The sequence below is a fragment of the Notamacropus eugenii genome, chromosome 6 (assembly GCF_028372415.1).
Source record: "Notamacropus eugenii isolate mMacEug1 chromosome 6, mMacEug1.pri_v2, whole genome shotgun sequence".
NCBI classification, from domain to species: Eukaryota; Metazoa; Chordata; class Mammalia; order Diprotodontia; family Macropodidae; genus Notamacropus; species Notamacropus eugenii.
The window spans coordinates 35,722,698-35,740,616 of record NC_092877.1 but is presented as its reverse complement, the minus strand read 5'-3'; the positions used below and the strand labels follow the sequence as shown (position 1 = coordinate 35,740,616).

The following is a 17,919-nucleotide window of genomic DNA, read 5'->3' as shown; positions in this document are numbered from 1 at the left end:
CATTGTTATGTTATAATATGCTCAGCTGTCCGCTGATTAACAAACCTCCCTTTAGTTTCCAGTTCTTTGTTATGACAAAAAGAGCTGTTGTAAGTACTTTTTGCGTATGTGAATTTTTTCTTCTCTTTGATCTTTTTGGGATATAGGGCTAATAGTGGTAGGGGTCCCTTTCTCTTAAAAGCCTTCACTTAGCCTGGCCACTCCCTTAACAAAGGTTAAGGGATCTATCTTCCTAGATCCCTCTTCCCTTTCACATTTAAATTCCTAGAAATCAGTCAACAGGCATATAGTAAATGCCTACTATGTGCCAGGCGTGTGCTCGGGATACAAGTACCAAGACTGAACACAATCCCCATTCACAAGGAGTTTACATTCTAATGGGAGAGATGGGAAAATGGATGTGGCAGAAATATAAAGGGAATCCATGGAGGGCTGAATCTTGCGCAGTGTGCATACGTTGTGCATACATGTTAACTGCTGTTCCTTCCCAACTCCTGCTGTTTATGCTGCTGCTCATTCAGAGCTATTAAGGTTTTTCAGCAGGCACCTGTTGATTCATTGACCTTGAAGTCATGTGAACTGATTTTTAGCTGCTTTTATTGTCTCCACAAAGGAGTGTTTTTAGTTTGGCAAGAGCAAGGATTAATGACCTTCTTGTTCAGACTGAAGCCGGGGAGCCTGGAGGCTGCTGGACGAGGCGGCCTCTGAGTCTTAGCCTGTGGCTGGAGAAGAGTCATGTTTGCCCCTCAAGTCGTGTTGGTTTGATGCCAGGAGAATCACGCGAGTTCCCGCATTCCGGACTGCTTTTTCAGATTGGTTTTTTTTTTTGGTTAGTGTAATGAGCGTGTGCATGTAAACTTGGAAAACTCCTCTGTCTAATCAAAGTCCCGACTCTTTATTCCAGGGAGTCAAAAAGAAGCTGGAGATGGCAGCCAGTAAGACCAGGAGCTGGAAGGATAAGGTGGCCCAGCACGAGGGGCTCATTCGATTGATCGAACCAGGTACATGCTCTGTTTGTCTATGTGTGATTCTGGAGCACACGGATTCTGTGCCATGGAGTCCATCTGCTTCTCAGACTAGTGTCTTCACATGCATAAGATAAAATGCAGTAGCCAAAAACTGGAAGTCAAGGGGATGCCCATCAATTGGGGAATGGCTGAATAAATTATGGTATATGAATGTAATGGAGTACTATTGTGCCATAAGAAATGATGAACAAGAAGACTTCAGAGAGGCCTGGAAGGACTTATATGACCTGATGCTGAGTGAAAGGAGCAGAACCAGGAGAACTTTATGCACAGCAACAACCACAGTGTGTGAGAGTTTTTTCTGGTAGACTTAGATTTTTGTAATAACACAAGAACTTCTTACCAAAAAAAAAAAAAAAATCCCAATGGAGGATCTCAAGGCAAAATGCCTGCCACACTCAGAGAGAGAAATATGGAAGTCACTCACATAATGTAGCAGATCATGTTTGTGTATGTGTATGTGTTTGTGTATCATGTTCTGATTTGTTATACGATTTCTTTCATTTATCTTAGTCTGACTACATAGCATGACTATAGTGAAAATATACTCAATAGGAAAGTATATGTAGAATCTATACAGAATTGTATGCAGTCGTGGGGAGGGAGGGGGGTAGTAGGGAGTAGGTGGGGGGGATAAAATCGCAATTGTATGGCAGTGATTGTTAAACATTACAAAATAAAAAAATAAATAAATAAAATGCACTAGTTACAAAGGGAATGTTACATCAAAAGACACTTATAAAAGATAGGAAAAAATCAAGTTCATGGACCCCAGGTCAGCCCCTCTTCTGGAAGGTGTTTTTGGTCAGAAAGAATAGAAACCAAGGCTATTTGTGGTCATTTGGTTTGGACTTTTCCTAGGAGCCTCCTCTTAATTGGGGGAAATGCTCTGCTGATCAGAAGTGTAACCTGCCACAGTCTAGAATTGTAGATATACGTAGGGGACAGACCAAGCAAGCTTTCATTTTGTTTCATTTTGCTTCCAGGCCCTGCTGTAAGGGAGTGTGGTGTCTGTAACTGTATGTGTGCCGTACACATCTGATGTAAAAGCTAGCATATAGGTATGTTTGTTTTTCAGGTTCAAAAAATCCTCACTTAATTACAAACTGGGGACCAGCAGCCTTCACCCAAGCAGAACTTGAAGAACGAGAGAAGAGCTGGAAAGGCAAAAAGAGCACGGAGTGAATCCAAAGGCAGACGCTTCTTGCCCCTGGCACCCGGGGTCAGGTGGAGCCCGGGAGCTTTGTGCCAAAGACCTTGCCATGTGCGGCCCTGCCATGGTCGCCTCCTGGGTTCTGCCAGTGCACCAGCACACAAAGGGAGATGCTCTTTTATGCACCTCTCTGCACGAGGGCCACCCCGTTTGTTTGTTGGTCCTTACTCCCCACCCCTTAGAAGACAGCTCTCATTTTTCTACCCAAGTGGAGGGGAACTATGTTTTGGATAATCTACAATAGTGTACAGTCTCCAAATACATCTCTGTCTTTGTAATGCATCCTCCTTGCTCTTGGCAGTGTAGGAAACTCCCAAGCCAGGAAGCTGACTGAACGCTTAGCATTCATACTGATCACTGGCCAATCAAAGCCCTCGTGGGGCAGTTGGGAATTGTGACTTCCTGGTCGCCCCTCCAGAATATCGTTGGCCCTGTGGGATTTTCCTGAGTTTTCCAGGACTCCATGCTTTCCTTCCCAAGAAACATATACCCTGTCACATGTGCCTTCTCCCTCATGAGTCTAGTTTTCACCTTCCCTGCGTTCCCAGCCACCTGTAGGCTGGCCTGTGTTAGTGGGAGTTCTTTATTGCTGCCTGGGATTGCTTTGTGTTTCCTGAGAACCCAGCAGCTAGGCTGCAGAGATGGCCACCTTAGAAATGAACAGTGGGCAGCAGGTTATCCAGAAGCGCAACTGGGCAACAGAGGATGCTCTCTGTCAGCCTGGCAGCTAACTGGGTGGTTAGAGATGACGGCCGTCATTATCCCGCTGACGGTGATGCTGAAGATGACGTTAGATAAGAACATGAACGAGAGACGGTGTGGTGGAGTGGGCCAGGAAGGTTCACATGCGATAGGTTGGCCATGTGCCTCTCTTTGCTGTCTCAGGCTATAATTTGCCAAGAAGGTGCTGACCTGCGTTGGGAGAGGGGCTTTCCTCACGTGGGAGTTCCCTATGTCACTGAAATTGCAGGTCTAGTTTCTGTCCCTAAGAACTAGGTGAAGGAGGCTTCTTGGCCTCACAGGTTGTCCTGTGCATGTTAGGAAGCCTTTCCATACTTTTGAGTTCAGAGAGTGAGAAAAAAGTATGAGAACCAAAGGCTTTTGAATATAATTTAAAAGCATAAGTAACCCCAGGGAAGGGAATACGTGTTTCTCAAAGTGGTGCAGCCATTTGGGGATAATTCATGGGAACAACTTCTGAAGCTCATTATGGCTTAATTCAGCATTCATTTCTACTAACGTTCTTCTTCCCCACCTGACATTAAATGGAGAAAGTGTCCTGGTCAGACATCTAACACCTTCACCCACAGGCATCACAGCGGTGTTTCAGATGAGATGTGACTTCAGTGGCGTGGGCACTCCTGCTTCCACCCCTGCCTTGGTGCAGATATTTCCATGAAAACAGTCGTATCAGTTTTTCTTGTGGGCGCTCCAAAAGGCAGTTTTCAGGGACTGAGCCTCTCCTCACTCAGCTCGACCGGTCCCAGGCATGAAACCTTCTCAGCATCCTAGGACATGCCAGAGCTCATGTTTCACTGGCAGAGCCTTCAAGAACCTGGGCTTGTTTTCATACTGTGCCAAGGCCTTCGAGCAGTGTGTTAGTGGAAGATAAATGTTAATCATATTAAACTATTCTGAACATCATGCATGCAGATTTATATTATTTTAGACAAATGTAGATATGATTGAAAGGGATATAATCTTATAAGTTACTGCCTCTTATCTGAGTAAAAGACATTAATCAACCAGTGAAATGCCCTTATGAATTTTTAACCATGTTGCCTTTGGCAGTTAATTGAAACATAAGTTTTATTTAATATTCACTTCTTCCTGCCTTTGGAAGCTTTATTTTCTCATTTTTAAAAAATTACTTCCCATTAGGACTCTTGAAAATTTCCAGATAGCGGTTTGGGTTTCTGCTTCTTCTATCCTGATATTTGTCAGTATTATTCCTTTGTTTAGTCAGTAACGTATTTTACAGGCATGGATTGAGGCCTAGTGTCAGCTTTTTGGAGTCATCCTGAACTCTGTCATTAAGATCTGTAGATGTGCGTGAGGATGAATAATTTTCTCTTAATTTGATTAACAATCCCACATGTGACTCCAGTATAACAGATCACTAATAAGGAACCTAGACTTTCTAAAAAAAAAGTATAAAGTGCTGGATGAAAAAATGCTTATCTTCGAGGAAAACACGTTGGTTTCTGCTCTTAAAGGAAGGGATGGTGAAGGCCCTTGCCCCCCTACAAACAGACTGTGACCCGAAGGCTCAGCCCCATTGTTGTTGGCTTTTAAAGTCTGCCTCTCTTGGCTCTCCCAAGCAGTATTCTTAACTTCATTTCAACCTGACCAAGTGGTTAAGTAATTTTCAGTTAAATATCAGTGTCAGATCTTCAGTGGATATTGTCACATGTGTAGTGTGTAGTACTCCAAATACCCTAGTTATCGTAAAGGAAAAAGTAGAATCATGTTAGAAACCATTTAATTCCAGTGGATTTTTGTGGATTTTGGACAACATGGAAATGAATTAATTCACTTTCTAAATGGAATACTCATAAAATTCAGAGTTGGGTGAATCCTCCATGGTCATCTGGTTCAACCTCTCCCTGGAAAGGATAGCCTCTAATATCTCCCCAGCAGGGGGTCCCCCAGACTTGGTTGAAGTGCCTCTAGGGAGGGCAGGCATCCAAGGCTGCCCAGCTCACTCTGGGACTGCTCTGTTGGTCAGGAAGCTTTTCTTGATATCAAGCTTTAATTTGCTTCTTTGCAATTTGCATCCTCTGGTCTAATCTGTCTTCCCACTGATGGCCCTTCAGCTGCTTAAAGATAGTTGGCCGTGGGCTCTCCCTCCTCCCCAGGACTCCTCTTTACATTCAGAATCACCAGGTCCTACGGCCAGGCCTCATACACATGAACTCAGTGCCATTCTCCATCCTCATCAGTATTCTCCCTGATGTTTGAAGTAAATTGCTATTCATGGCAGAGTGCCCAAAGATCACATGATGAAATTACCAGCAGTATCTGGATTCTGCTTGGCGTGGGATGTTGGTCCCTAAGCGACTAGCAGTGTGATTGTTTAATGGAGGAGGAGGTCAGGAAACAGGTAATGAAAGGGTACTTTAGTGTTCTGTGAGGTCTGAGGGTGCGTTCGAGCGTGTGTTTTAATTTACAAGCAATCTCGTGGTCTGAACACTCTAAAATGGGCCGCATTCAATTTGCTTAACTTTTTGCTAATTTTTCTAAAATATTTGTGAAGTGTTTTGTATCTTTTTTTTTTTTTTAGGAAAGCAGACCAAATGAGAACAGGAAAAAGTACATGAATGACATGAATTTAGAACTGTCCACATTAATAAAACAGTGGGGGAAAGTATGGTGTGTTAATAAAGAAATATATGCATATTCTTAGTTTTGTGGAAGTTACTCCAAAAAAAACCCGACCACACCAAAACAGCGCACTGTGTGGTTAACTCCGTAACTGAGTGAAACCAGCGGTTGGCGGGAAGAGAGGTTTTTGGGTATTTGGTTTCTGAGCCATTAATATGAGGAAGGTAGTGGCTGAAGGGTTTGTCAGAGTTTCTGCATCAGGTCACATAAGAAAACTTAAAATGACTTTTCTCCCTCGTGCGTCTTGTGTTTTCATATGCTGGGCTTTCCTTGCTGTGCTATTTTGGTTTTTAATTTGCAGATTAAACAGTTTGGAGTATTTTTGGGGGAGGAAGAACCAGAGAAGACCCAGATTCCAGCTGGCTTCACCTCAGCACTTACCCTTCCACTTCTTATAAAGATGTCTGGGTCTGCTCATGACTAGTTGGACCCTTGGCAGGGAGGGAACTGGGAGCTGGGGATCTGCATCTGAAATCAGGAGATTAAATTTGGTACATCAAAAATGCATATATAATGCTACATAATTTTGATCTTTTATGTACACCGCCCCGAATAGACCCTGTGATTCCAACTCTTACAGGGTTAGGGGGATCCACTGATTTTCTTGATACTTGGATCATGTCCAACTCTCCATGACCCCATTTGGGGTATTCTTTGGCAAAGATACTGGAGTGGTTTGCCATTTCCTTCTCCAGCTGCACTCCTAATACTTAAAAAAGGTTGGGAATGTCCATTCCCCCCCTGCCTTTTCTCCATCATCCCTTTCTTCCCCCTTCTTCATGGGATCCTTTGCATGATCTGTAAAGAGCTCACATATTTGACTTTTCTTCCTATGGGTTTTGATTTTAGTTTCTTTAGTTTTTTTCCCTTCTACCTCTTTTTAAATCACCTTCGTTTCCAGATACATCCCTCTTCCTCCCCTACCACAGAGTAATCACTTGTCAGAAGGAATGAAAAAAAGCTGTTTATCAAAACCAGCCACACATCGAGTTTCAGGGTATTCAGTGTTAAATTCACTTCCAGCGATAAGGTTTTACTTCTTCTTGCCCCCTCCCTTACTACAATACGTAAGATGAGGACCCTGTTTTCTTGTTTCAAACTACATTTCCTGCAGCCACGGAGGTAAGAATCCAGTCTACTTTTGAGGCCTGTTTATTTTCTTATGTCCCAATTTGTCCCCATGAAATAAAAACTTTTTTTTTCCAGTTCAGTTCCTAAATCAAGCTGTATTTCAGGCACTGTGCTATGTGTTAGGATAAAAGTGAAATAATTTCACAGATAAAAGTGAAATAATTCCTGCCCTCAGAAAATTTATGTTCTACTAGAGGAGACAACATGAATATACATTAAGTATGTACATAATCTATCCAAACGGATTACAAGGGAGTTTTAGGGAAGGATTGTACAAGCAGCTGGGGAATCAGTAAAGCTTCATCCAAGGGTTGTTCAAGATGAATGATGAAGGAAATGAGGATTTCCAAGAGGTGGAGGCCACAACGCAGTCCATGGGGGACAGCCAAAGGCAAGACCAATCATGGTTGATAGACTATGAAGTGAGGAACAGTGAGTGAGCCAGGATGGCTGGGCCTCAGTGTGTGTGGGGAGCAAGTCGTATATAGCCAGAAAGATAGGAAGGAGCCAGGTTGTGTATGAGTTGTGGACAGTATTGGAGTCTGACCCCAGACCCTCTATCCACCTTTGTTACTAATGTTCTGACTGCTTGTCTTGGCCACGGTGGGGATGGGCCCTTTCTTCATTGGCTCATCCCTTAAAAGTCATAAGCTGCTCCAGGCATGCAGACCAGTTATCTTGAGTGGAACTTGAGACTTTCTAAGAGTGTGAACCACATACAGGGTAGGAGTTAAAGCCTGCTCTTGCTTTCATAGGAAATAAGTCAGAAGTCACGATCCCACCATTTTGAGTGTCCAGCTACCCAGTCCAATCTATTCTTGGGGCCTGCTTAGCCAAGAGGTCAATATCTGTAGGCTCCAACCTGGTCCAAGCAAGAGCGTTTTCGAATTTCTTAAAACTGAGGAAGCAGTGGACATATTGGTTGCCTTGGCCCAGGCAGAAGGTGCTTGAGCCTTGTTCCTTGTGTTTCTAAGTCGTAAGTCCACCCTTGTGTTCAGGTCCTATAGATTTCTACCTCTCATTTCAACAAAAGTTTAAATATTTTAAAATACCTATTGGAAACGAGGAATTCTACAATAACTTGGAGACAAAGATCCTCCCTCGTTCCCCCAAAGTCTCTGTCTTCAGTTATATTCCTTGGAGGGATTGATCAATCAAAAACCACTTGTTAAATGTTGGAGGTACAAAGGAAAAGCAAAACCAGTCCCTAACCTCAAGGAGCTCACATTAGAATGGGAGAAGATAGAAGTCAATACATATAAGATAGATACAAAATATGTCCATGAGAGAGGTTACTCATTTAAAGGGAACTTGGAATTTGGGGAAGAAAATAAACACACCCATGCTCAGAGCTATCAGAACCTTAGAGGGGAGGCACTAATAGGTGAGGGGAGAGGGGCATGCCGGTAAAACATGGTGCTTGAGCTGTCTTAAAGGAAGCCCGAATTCTAGGAAGTGGAGACAGTGAGAACTTTCCCGGCCTTGGGGGCAGGGGCGGGAGCAAATGCTATGGCAATAGAGACGAGGATAAAGCATGAATATGGAGGGAGTTGAGGGATCCGACCGCTCTAGGAGTATCTGAGGGAGAGTCCTAAGTCTGGGAAATTATTTCTTTTCCTTATTTTTCCCCTTTCTCAGAGGCTGGGTTGATTGGTCCAGTGTTTAGCTGAGAACCTCAGTCTAATCTGTATGGGATGCAGATAGATCCTCAGTGACTTTTACTATAGATGGTCACAGATCAGAAAAATTGAGGGTTGAAGGGACCTCAGCAGCCCTTTGGTCAAGAAGGGAATCCCCACCATAACACAGCCCTAAAGTAGTTGTCCAGACTGCTTGAATGACCTCAAATGAGGGAAGTGGTTTTAATCATCAATAGGTTTCCTGAGAGAGAGCTTTGTCTTTCTCCAACTTCCACTCATTGCTTCCGACTATTAAGAAGAGGGATGAGCCAATGAGGAAAGGGCCCATCCCTGCTTCTGCCAACAGAGACCAAAGAAAACAAGTAATTTTCACATAATAGCTCTGCAAGTACCCCCAAATAGCTATCATATCTCTCAACTCTTCCAGGCTAAATATTGCCAGTTTCTTCAACAGATTCCCTGGCATGAACCATCATGGGCCTTCACCCTCCTTGCCCTCATCTGGATGCTCTCCAACTTTGTATCCCTGATCTCTGGTACTTGTAACTTGAGGCTCCAGGCCTCTGCCAAGGCAGAGAACCCAGGGTCTATCACTTCTTCATTGCTGGGGGCTAGGCTGCTTTTGATGTAGCCCAAGATGGCAGGAGCTTTTTTGGGCTGCAGCCATCAAAACACTGCTGACTCATGTTGAGTTGGTAGTTCACTAACATCGTCATCTTTTTCAGATACACGTCTGAACAATAAACACCGACTCAACCATCCCCCCTCTCCCCAATCCTGTATTTGTGAAGTTGATTTTGTGGACTCAAGTATGACTTGACGTTTATTTCCTTTGGCATTTCATCTTATTAGATTCAGCCTGTCAAGGTCTTACAGTTAGCATTACTGTTCAGTTTTATGTCATCAGCATATTTGATGGGCATTTCATCTAGACCTTAGTCCTAAATATCTGATAGGGATAGAGAATAGACTTGTGGCTTCATTGGTGTAGGGAACTCCCAAGTGAGGAGACTCCGGCTACAGATGCAGGTTGGCACCTTCTGTGCATCTTAGTCTCAACATTACCTGGATCACTGAGGTTAAGCGATTTGCCCAGTATGTGCCAGGAGGAACTTGAACCTAGATCTTCCTGGCTTTGAGGTTGAGTATCTGCTACTTTACACTGAATGAATTAATTTATTAAACACTTGGTATGGGCAAAGCATTGTGCAAGTGCTGGAGATACAAACAGAAAAACGAGAGTTCCTCAAGGAGCTCATGTCCTAATGGGGGAGACAATATATATGGAAGTCAGGTGGAAAGGTCCCATGGTCTTTAGGGTGCAGCAGCAGAGCAGATGGCAAGGCCTCTTCTTTCATGTTATTTCCAGTGATAAAATCATCAATTTCTGATGTAGAATTATCTGGCAGTTCCCAGGACTTTGGTGGCAAGAAGTCTTTTCAGGGTCTTTGATAGCTGTGGTTATAGCTCCTGCAGGAGCAGTGGGGATGAGGACTGAGGACACTGGACTGGAAGCATTGGCATTCCCAGTGCTTTTGAGTTTAGGGCACTGGACTATCTCTCAGGGTCTGAGGGGAAATGATAGTCAAGGTGGTGGGGCTGGGGGTTTGCCCTGCGTGGCACATGTTGTTTCTTGTCTCTCCATAGTGCCTTGCTGCCTTAGCTAGCTTGGCTTGCCTGACCTGTGAATTGTGATTGGTTAGCAGTTGGTGGGGATAACTGGCCCTTCTCCACAGGAGCCCCTTCCCCAGGCGATGGTTGTAAGGGCTAGGCTGAAAGCAGAACCAGTGGTATGGATGGAGGGTGCTGCCATTCCCTGGACTCTTATGCAGTTAGTATCAGCTGGTCAGCAGTTGTTGCTAGTGGTGATGAAGAAAAAGGTGGGCCCCTTTTCCATAAAGATCTGTCCCCTTAATAATGGTTGCAGGGGTTGGTTGGAAGTCTAGGTTCAGGGATTTGGGAGACACTGCAGCTCCCAAACCTCTTGGGCTCACGGCTGTATCCATCAAGATTTGAGGAAAGATGGTCATGGTGGTGGTCATGGTTTGATAAAAATGTCAGACTGAACAGGAACAAGCATAGATCCATGGGATACTCCATTGAAGACCTGCTGTCATGTTGACATTGAACCATTAACAACTCTTTGAGTCCAGCCAATTCTGGACTCAATATATCTGTTTTATCACCTAGTTTGTATCTTTTCAGTTTTCCCATAAGAACAGCATGAGATACTTTATCAAATGCTATGCTAAAATTTAGGTAAACCATATCTGTGCCATTTCCCTTATGTATCAATTTAGTCACCCTCTTAAAAAAAGTAAAGCTAGGTTGATATGACCTTTTTTGGACTTTTTTCCAAAGTCAAGCTCATTGACCTATAATTTGCACTCTTCTCTCCCCTTTTCTGAAAATTGGGACATTTACTCTTCTCTCATCTTATGATGCCTCTCCTATCTTCCATAATCTTTTAAATATTCCAACCGTGGCTTGGAATCAAATCCCTTATTTCTACCACCCAAGGATGCAGGTCACCTGGGCCAAGTGACTGAAATTCTTCAAGGGCAGCTAGATCATTGAAACTGGAAGGGACTTAGTTTTACAGGTATAGAAACTGAGGCCCAGAGGGAATGTAACTTGGGAAAGCGATGTGGGCTTGTTCCAAGATGTACTCACTCTCACCCACATCCATACTATCTGCCTTATACTTTTAAGCCAGTCCATGTCAGTGGAAGACTTTCCTTTGAGCATTTGGATCATGATTGTGGTCTGTCTGTCTTGACTCTCTCTGTTTCTAGGATTATTCTCCTTTGGATTTCTCCAAATTAACCATTCATTATTTCTAATTGCAGCTCATACTTGCTCTTAAAGGGGAACTTGCTCTCAGAGATTATGAGATCAGTGTACTTAATTTAAAAGCAGAAGCTATGGAGAGGGCCTTTCTATATTATCTTGGACCATGACTTGCAAAGGTGTATTGCTGTACATGTGAGACTGATGATATAAGCTGAATAAACTTTTGAGACTCAATGGTTTTCTCTTGAACTGCACAGCCAAGGATGATAAACAGTGAACATAATGTAGGCATCATGTAATGAAAAAACTTTTAGTAAAAGCTTACTGTGTGTCAAATACCATGCTAGATCCTGGGAATACAGATAGGAAAACACAACAGACCCTGCTCTTAAGGAGATCAAATTCCAGTTGGGGAAGACAGGGAGATGCAGGGTAGATGGAAACACCCAGTAATCTGTAGGGTGCAGGGACAGGGCATATGGTAAATTCTGGTATTCCTCCACCTTCCTTGTCATCATTACCTAAGGTTCCTGCTTCTGTTTTTACAGGATGAATCATAGCCCCATGATACATTCTATGTAAATAAGTATTAATCGAGAATTTTCATCAGATATTATAAACATTTATTCTATTGAAGTTATTATGAATGCTGAAATAGACCTGGATTTACTTGAAATTACTTTGAATATCTTCCATGGTTCCTGGCACATAGAGAATGCTTAATAAATACTGATTAGCTGATGTAATCCATCAGTCAACAAAAAGTCATTTTGTAGCTTTTTAAACACACATGCTAACACAGAGGCCACCAGCCAGTCATAATCCACAACATTGTTATATCAGAAAATGCTGCCTGGAATGAAATGTATGAAAAATCTACCCAATGTTAAACCTTAACTAAGGCAACTCGAAATGCTAAAACTTGCTTACTTGGGGTTTCAGTCAGGCTTTTCCATCCCACCTGAGGTCTGGGGGAGTTGAGAAGACCTCATGAGGCCATGCCAACACAGGTGTGTGAGATTTTTCTGTAAAACAAAGGAATTATACTATATGAGCTCTCCTAACCTAGCAAGGATTGGTAAACTCTACTTGATGGCCAAATCCAGACCACTGCCCATTTTTGTACAGCTTGTGAGAACAGTTTCTCTAGCGTAGCTGTAAAAATTAGGTGGCAGGCTCGACTTGACCCTCAGACCATAGTTTTCTGACCCCTGAGTTAAAGTGATGAGAGTAGTGGAGGATGTAAAGAATGAGTATCCGATACCTTCTAACATGCCTCTAACGTTGAGCATTTAATTACTGGACTGTGAGCTCCGTCCTTGAAAATTGCCTTTGGATCATTCTCCTTGACCACCACCACTGCCATGGGTCTCAGTAAGCGTTCATCTCAGCTCATTCTGTAGATTTGGCCAGGATGGGTTAGCATTGAGCATGAAGCCTGGTCAATAGTCTTGTCCTCTCCTGCCTCCAGCCCCGGGAACCTGGGATTGATTCAAGAACTTGTTTTAGTCCTGCCCCAGACCTAGAGGTTAGATCTCATTCCAGGGCAGGCCTTGGAGATCCACATTAGTCTGCGATTTTACACCATTTAACTCAAATCCAGGGACTTGGGACTTGAGGCTGGGTTCAGCATTCAGGGCCATTTCAGACTGTAGCAACTCAGGAACTGGTAAGGGTCAGACCAGGCTCTAGGCTAAGAGTTATTTGGATTTCTACTCAGGTTGAGTTCACTCTGTGTCTGCTACTGAAAAGTTACACACAACACAACTACACCTAGAAAAAGAATAGCTAGCCTTTCTATAATGCTTTAAGGTTGGCAAAGCATTACATCCTCTTATTGGATCCTCACGCAAACCCTGAGAGGTAGGTGCTGTTATTGTCCCTGTTTTACAGATGAAGAAACAGTGTTTCTCTATCCAGACATCCAGAATCATAGCCAGTAAGTGTTTGAGGCAGAATTTGAACTCAGGTCTTCCTAATTCCAGATCTAGCATGCTACCCTCCGAGCCACTAGAACCATATTTGATAGGGGAGAAGTGGCCCTTCTTCAGTTGTCTTAAGAGCATCATCTCTTCTCCTAGCTCTGTTTCTGACTCTCTGGACTCTGCTACTGAGCTTCAGTCACCCTCCCCACCCTCTACCCCTGTGGCCTCCTTTTCCAATTAGTATTCCTACTGGAACTTCCATTTTGAGAAAGGGCCCAGGTCTATGGTGCTTCATTCCTCTCCCAGCTCTGTTCTCTGGACTTTGCCATCATGATGCTCCCATCTATGCCCTTTAGCTCCCATTGATGTGTCATCTTCCCTCATTAAAATATAAGCTCCTTAAGGACAGGGAAGGTCTTTTTACTTCTCTTTGTATCCCCAGTAATCAGCAAGTAGTAAGGGCCTAATAAATGCTGGTTGCTTAGACTTGAGGCACATCCCACACCTCCATGACTCAATAGATGGGGGGAGTTGCCACTTACTTAAAAAAAAAACCCCAAATAAAGCCTGGCGGTCATTCCTCTGCTGGTAAGTCTCTTAGCAGCACTTAGCAAGGCTGGTCCTCCAACTGCAAACTCAGTCTCGTTGTTGGACCTCCAGCCAATGCCTTTCCAACCTTGTAGGATCTGCCAGTATTTGCGCTCCATTGAAATAGCTGTCAAGAGCTCAAGGTCACCCTGATCCCGTTATGCTCACCAGGACAGGTTTCTGTATTGATTTATTAGCGTCCATGTTGTTTTACCCCAGGGATCTCTTTGAAGGCTGTAGAGGTTTTTTGTTCTGTTTTGTTTTTGCCTTGCAATCTCCAGTGTTTGGCACAGTGCTTTTCTCATTAAGGACTTAATAGACATTCCTGTTGAAGCGAATTGAATTGAATCCAGTGTATTTAGTTCCTCCCAGCTCTGGGTCACCTGTCAAGTTGATGAGTGTGCCCTCTATGCCTTTATCCATGTCATTGATGACAGTGATAAACTGCTTAGGATCAAGTTCAGATCCTGGGAACACAGGAGACCTCCTGAGCTGATGCAGTGGAGGGGAGTGGTGCTCAGACAACTTCAGTGACTTTTTTACTGTGCACAGAGAAAAGAGGAGCCAGGAACTGCGCATGTGTGGGTCTCAGGATGCTAAGTTCACTATTTTTTTCTCCTGGCTGCTGGATGTTGAGCTGGGTCTGTCAAAGCTGCACATTTTGTGAGTGTTTTTCTGCAAAGGGCAGAGAACCCACAGTTATGCAGGTTAGAGGTAACAAGTATAACCAGCAGGTGTCACTCTCTGGCAAGGCATGAAGATTAGGGTAGAAAGTGAAGCAATCAAAGAACCATCCTGTCTTCTACCTCAGTGCTACCTTGGTAATGTTAGCAGGACAGATCCTCTACAGACCACACCTTTCTCCTCCCACTGGGTGGCCCACGAGGCTTGTGGTTCATATCTCTTACTCCTCCCCCTTGCTTCAGAGATCAGAGCTTTTGTGGACACCTGTGCTCTAAACCACCTGAATCTGATTCAATGATGACTCACTTCAGCTAGGGGATACCTCAGACCTGAGTCATGTGGTTCATCTATCTTTGCTATTTAGGCTCTTATAAAGGTCACTAATAAAATCCAAGCCATAAAGGTCTCACAATCAGCTCAGTCCCCAGCTAGAGAAACCTTGGCATTCTGAACAGAGGTTTAAACCTCTGGACCTATTTTAGTTCTACGTGTAGCAATGTAGCTGTTGTCCTGCGCTGGACTCCTCCCTGTTCCCACCCTCTTCACATGCAGTTAATTAACAGGGGATAGTCAAGTCACTTATGACTGATCATGTTTTGTAGGAGACAGAAAAAAACCAGAAGATAGAACTTAAAAAAAAGCAGAGGAAGGCATAAAGCAAGGATTTGCCAGCAACAAGTATCAGGGAGCTAAACCTTTACTATCCTATAGTTGATCCCAAGAAACAACCACCTCCATTTTGTCCTAGTCACCCTCCATTAGAATTCTTATTTCTAGTGCCCAGAGTCTTGACTGATGGAGCCCAACAAAGCTCAGACAAATCTCTAACCACACATTGCAAAATGCTCGCAGGTAGCCATTGGGCTACAGTTGCCATACTTACTGTTTCCACAAACATGAACTCTTGCCTATGGACACGTCCACCAGGGCTGTCCACTGAAAACTTCATTCTTACACCAGGCATCTCACACCCACTCTCTTCCCCCTCAGAGTCTCATCCCCCATCTCACAGTCACCACCTCAGAGGTTCCATTCCAACCTGTGGGACTTTCCTTCTCATCATTTCCCTGTGTCCCTGAATCATTTGGATTATACAAGTATGGAAGAGATGCAGAGATCTACTAGGACCAATCTTACTGGCATCCTTTCATCTTGATCCAGCTACTCCAGTTCCGACTTCCCTGCTCATCTTAGTCTCTCTTAATTGAATCTCTTCTCATTCTCACCCTCCTAGGAACACCAGGAAGCTCTAGACCTCGCTGGACCCCATCCTCCCTCCTTCTGAACGCCTCTATTCTTCTCCAGGTTTATGAATTTCTATGGAGGGCAGTCTCTTAAGATCCTCAGATCCCTCTGAACCCAAAGGATGTGCTTTTGCATTTGCTGTTCTGTTTTCAGGCTAGATTCCTGGGCTTCTCCTGGCTCTGCTGTTGTCTTTGAGAGGGAGGGCCATTTGCTACCTCCTTGAGGATCAAAGAGAGAGTATTATAGAATGTTAGAGCTGGGAAAGCCTTGGGGGATAGTCTGGAGGAGAGAAGATGGGGGGAATGGGGAAATGATACTGTGTTCAAGTATTAAAATCACAGTCCCAAGGAAGACGGCTTAGACACACTGTATGGAAGGGGGAACCAAAGGGAAGAAAGCTGGGCTTCTTGGCTCTGCTACTTTAACACCTGTGTGGTCTTGGCCAAGTTGGGTACCTTCTCTGGTCCTTGGTTTCTTCATCTGTAAAATGAGGAGGTTGGGCTAGATCCCTTCTAGCTCTAAGTCTCTTCTCTGTCGATGCAAATGGGAAGAGGGGTGTTCTCTTCTGAAGACCATCCCTCTTTTTCTACAGAATAAATTGGGACTCAAAGAGGAGACAGCTAATGACACAAGTTTTGTTAGTGGTGGGCTAGAAACCAAGTCTCCAGGCTCCTAGCCCAGGGAAGACTCATTCTGCTTCCAGACATGAGGGAGGGGAACACGGGGGAGGGAGTGGTGGGTAAGGTGCAGGTGGAGGTCACCCAGCTGTACACCCATCTCTGCTCTGTGAGCAGAGACCATGGCTTAAGCAGCAGGGAGACTGTCCCTCCGCCCTTTGGCCACTGGGTGTCAGGCTTAGACCGCCTGGTAGCCGTGGACCCAACCCAGCCCGGAGGCTGCAGCAGCAAGTTGTACATTTTCTTTCCGTCTCTCTGTCTCTCTCTTCTCTCTGTCTCTGTCTCTCCCCTCTCTCCCTCTCACTGTTCTGTGACTCTGAGGTTGGGTACCAAAAGTGTCTTGGTATCTCTGGCCCAGCAAGATGGACTGTGGTCAGGAGGGGCTGGTAAATGCCAGGACGTCTGGAGCTTCCTGCTTGTGGTTTTAATTATTTCATTTATTATATAATTATGTAATATATTAATATAATTTATTTAGTTTATTTAGCGTGGTTTTATTAATGACTGCTGGACTAGGAGCAGAGACCCTGCATCCTAGCCCTGGCCTCATCCCTCATTGGCTGGTAACCAGGGGCACATCCCTTTGTCTTGCCAGGTTCCCATTTCCTTCTGAGCAAAATGGGATGGTGGGAAGGGATGATGTCCTAAGGTGCCTTCCAGCTCCGGCTGTTCTGTGACTATGAATCGCAAATGATTTTTCAGGGCAGGAAGAGACCAGGCATCAAGGGCAACCTTGAACAAAGGGGCAAAAGGAGGCAGAGGCCCCAGAGCTGAGCAGGGCCAGGGAGATAGGCTGTGTCCTGTGAGCTGAGCCGCCTTTGGGCTCCGACTTTGTCCCCAGCCCTCACTGGGACTGTGCAGTAGCTCAGGAAGGCAGCTGGGAGAACCAGCCAGTCAGTTAATAGACTACTACATGCCAGGCACTGTGCTAAGCATCGGGGGTAAGAAAGACAAATGACGTTCCCTGAGCTCAAGGATGGAGGAGGCATCTGGTTTCCCCAGCAGGTGCAGAAAGAAGGAATGAGATTGATGCAAATCCTATCCCCTCATAAATCTCCCATTGCCAATGCCAGGCACCCCCTCATCATAACACCAGCCTTTGTTACATTCATATACCGTGATGTTTTCAGTTATTCCCCACTTCATGGGCATCCCCTCAGTTTCCAATGCTTCAGCACTACAGAAAGAGCTGCTCCAAATATTTTTGTACCAATGGATCCTTTTCCTCTTTCTTTGATCTCTTTGGGGGTATAGATACACCTAGTAGTAGGTCAAAGGGTATTTACAGTTTAATGGCTCTTTGGGTATGGTTCTAAATTGCTTTCTTTCCAGGATGGCTGAACCAGTTCACAACTCCACCAACAGGGCAGCAGGGTAGCAGTTCCCCCCACCCCCCGTCCTTTGCTTCATTGTGTCTGCCATTTTCCTTTTTTATTTTGGTCATCTTTGCAAATTGTCACACCATCCTCAAGGGGCAACTACATCCTTGGGACTGGGATGAGGCGGGTCAAGCACCTCAGGGAGGCCCTGTCTGCTGGTGCAGAATCAATCCAACAGTCATTCATTAAAAGTCTACCGTGTATAAGACCCTGTGCTAGGCGTTGGAAACAA

At 44.5% G+C, this 17,919-nt stretch overlaps 1 protein-coding gene across 1 annotated transcript in view; it reads left to right on the top strand.

The window, feature by feature from the left end:
* SWAP70 (switching B cell complex subunit SWAP70) overlaps positions 1-5,640 on the top strand; it is a 76,276-nt gene extending 70,636 nt beyond the window's left edge. Inside the window, exons 11-12 of the mRNA XM_072619469.1 lie at positions 905-1,001; positions 2,107-5,640. Coding sequence (XP_072475570.1) covers positions 905-1,001; positions 2,107-2,213 — 204 coding nt within the window. The 3' untranslated portion in view covers positions 2,214-5,640. The remainder of the gene's footprint in view (positions 1-904; positions 1,002-2,106) is intronic.
* Positions 5,641-17,919: the final 12,279 nt, after the last annotated feature.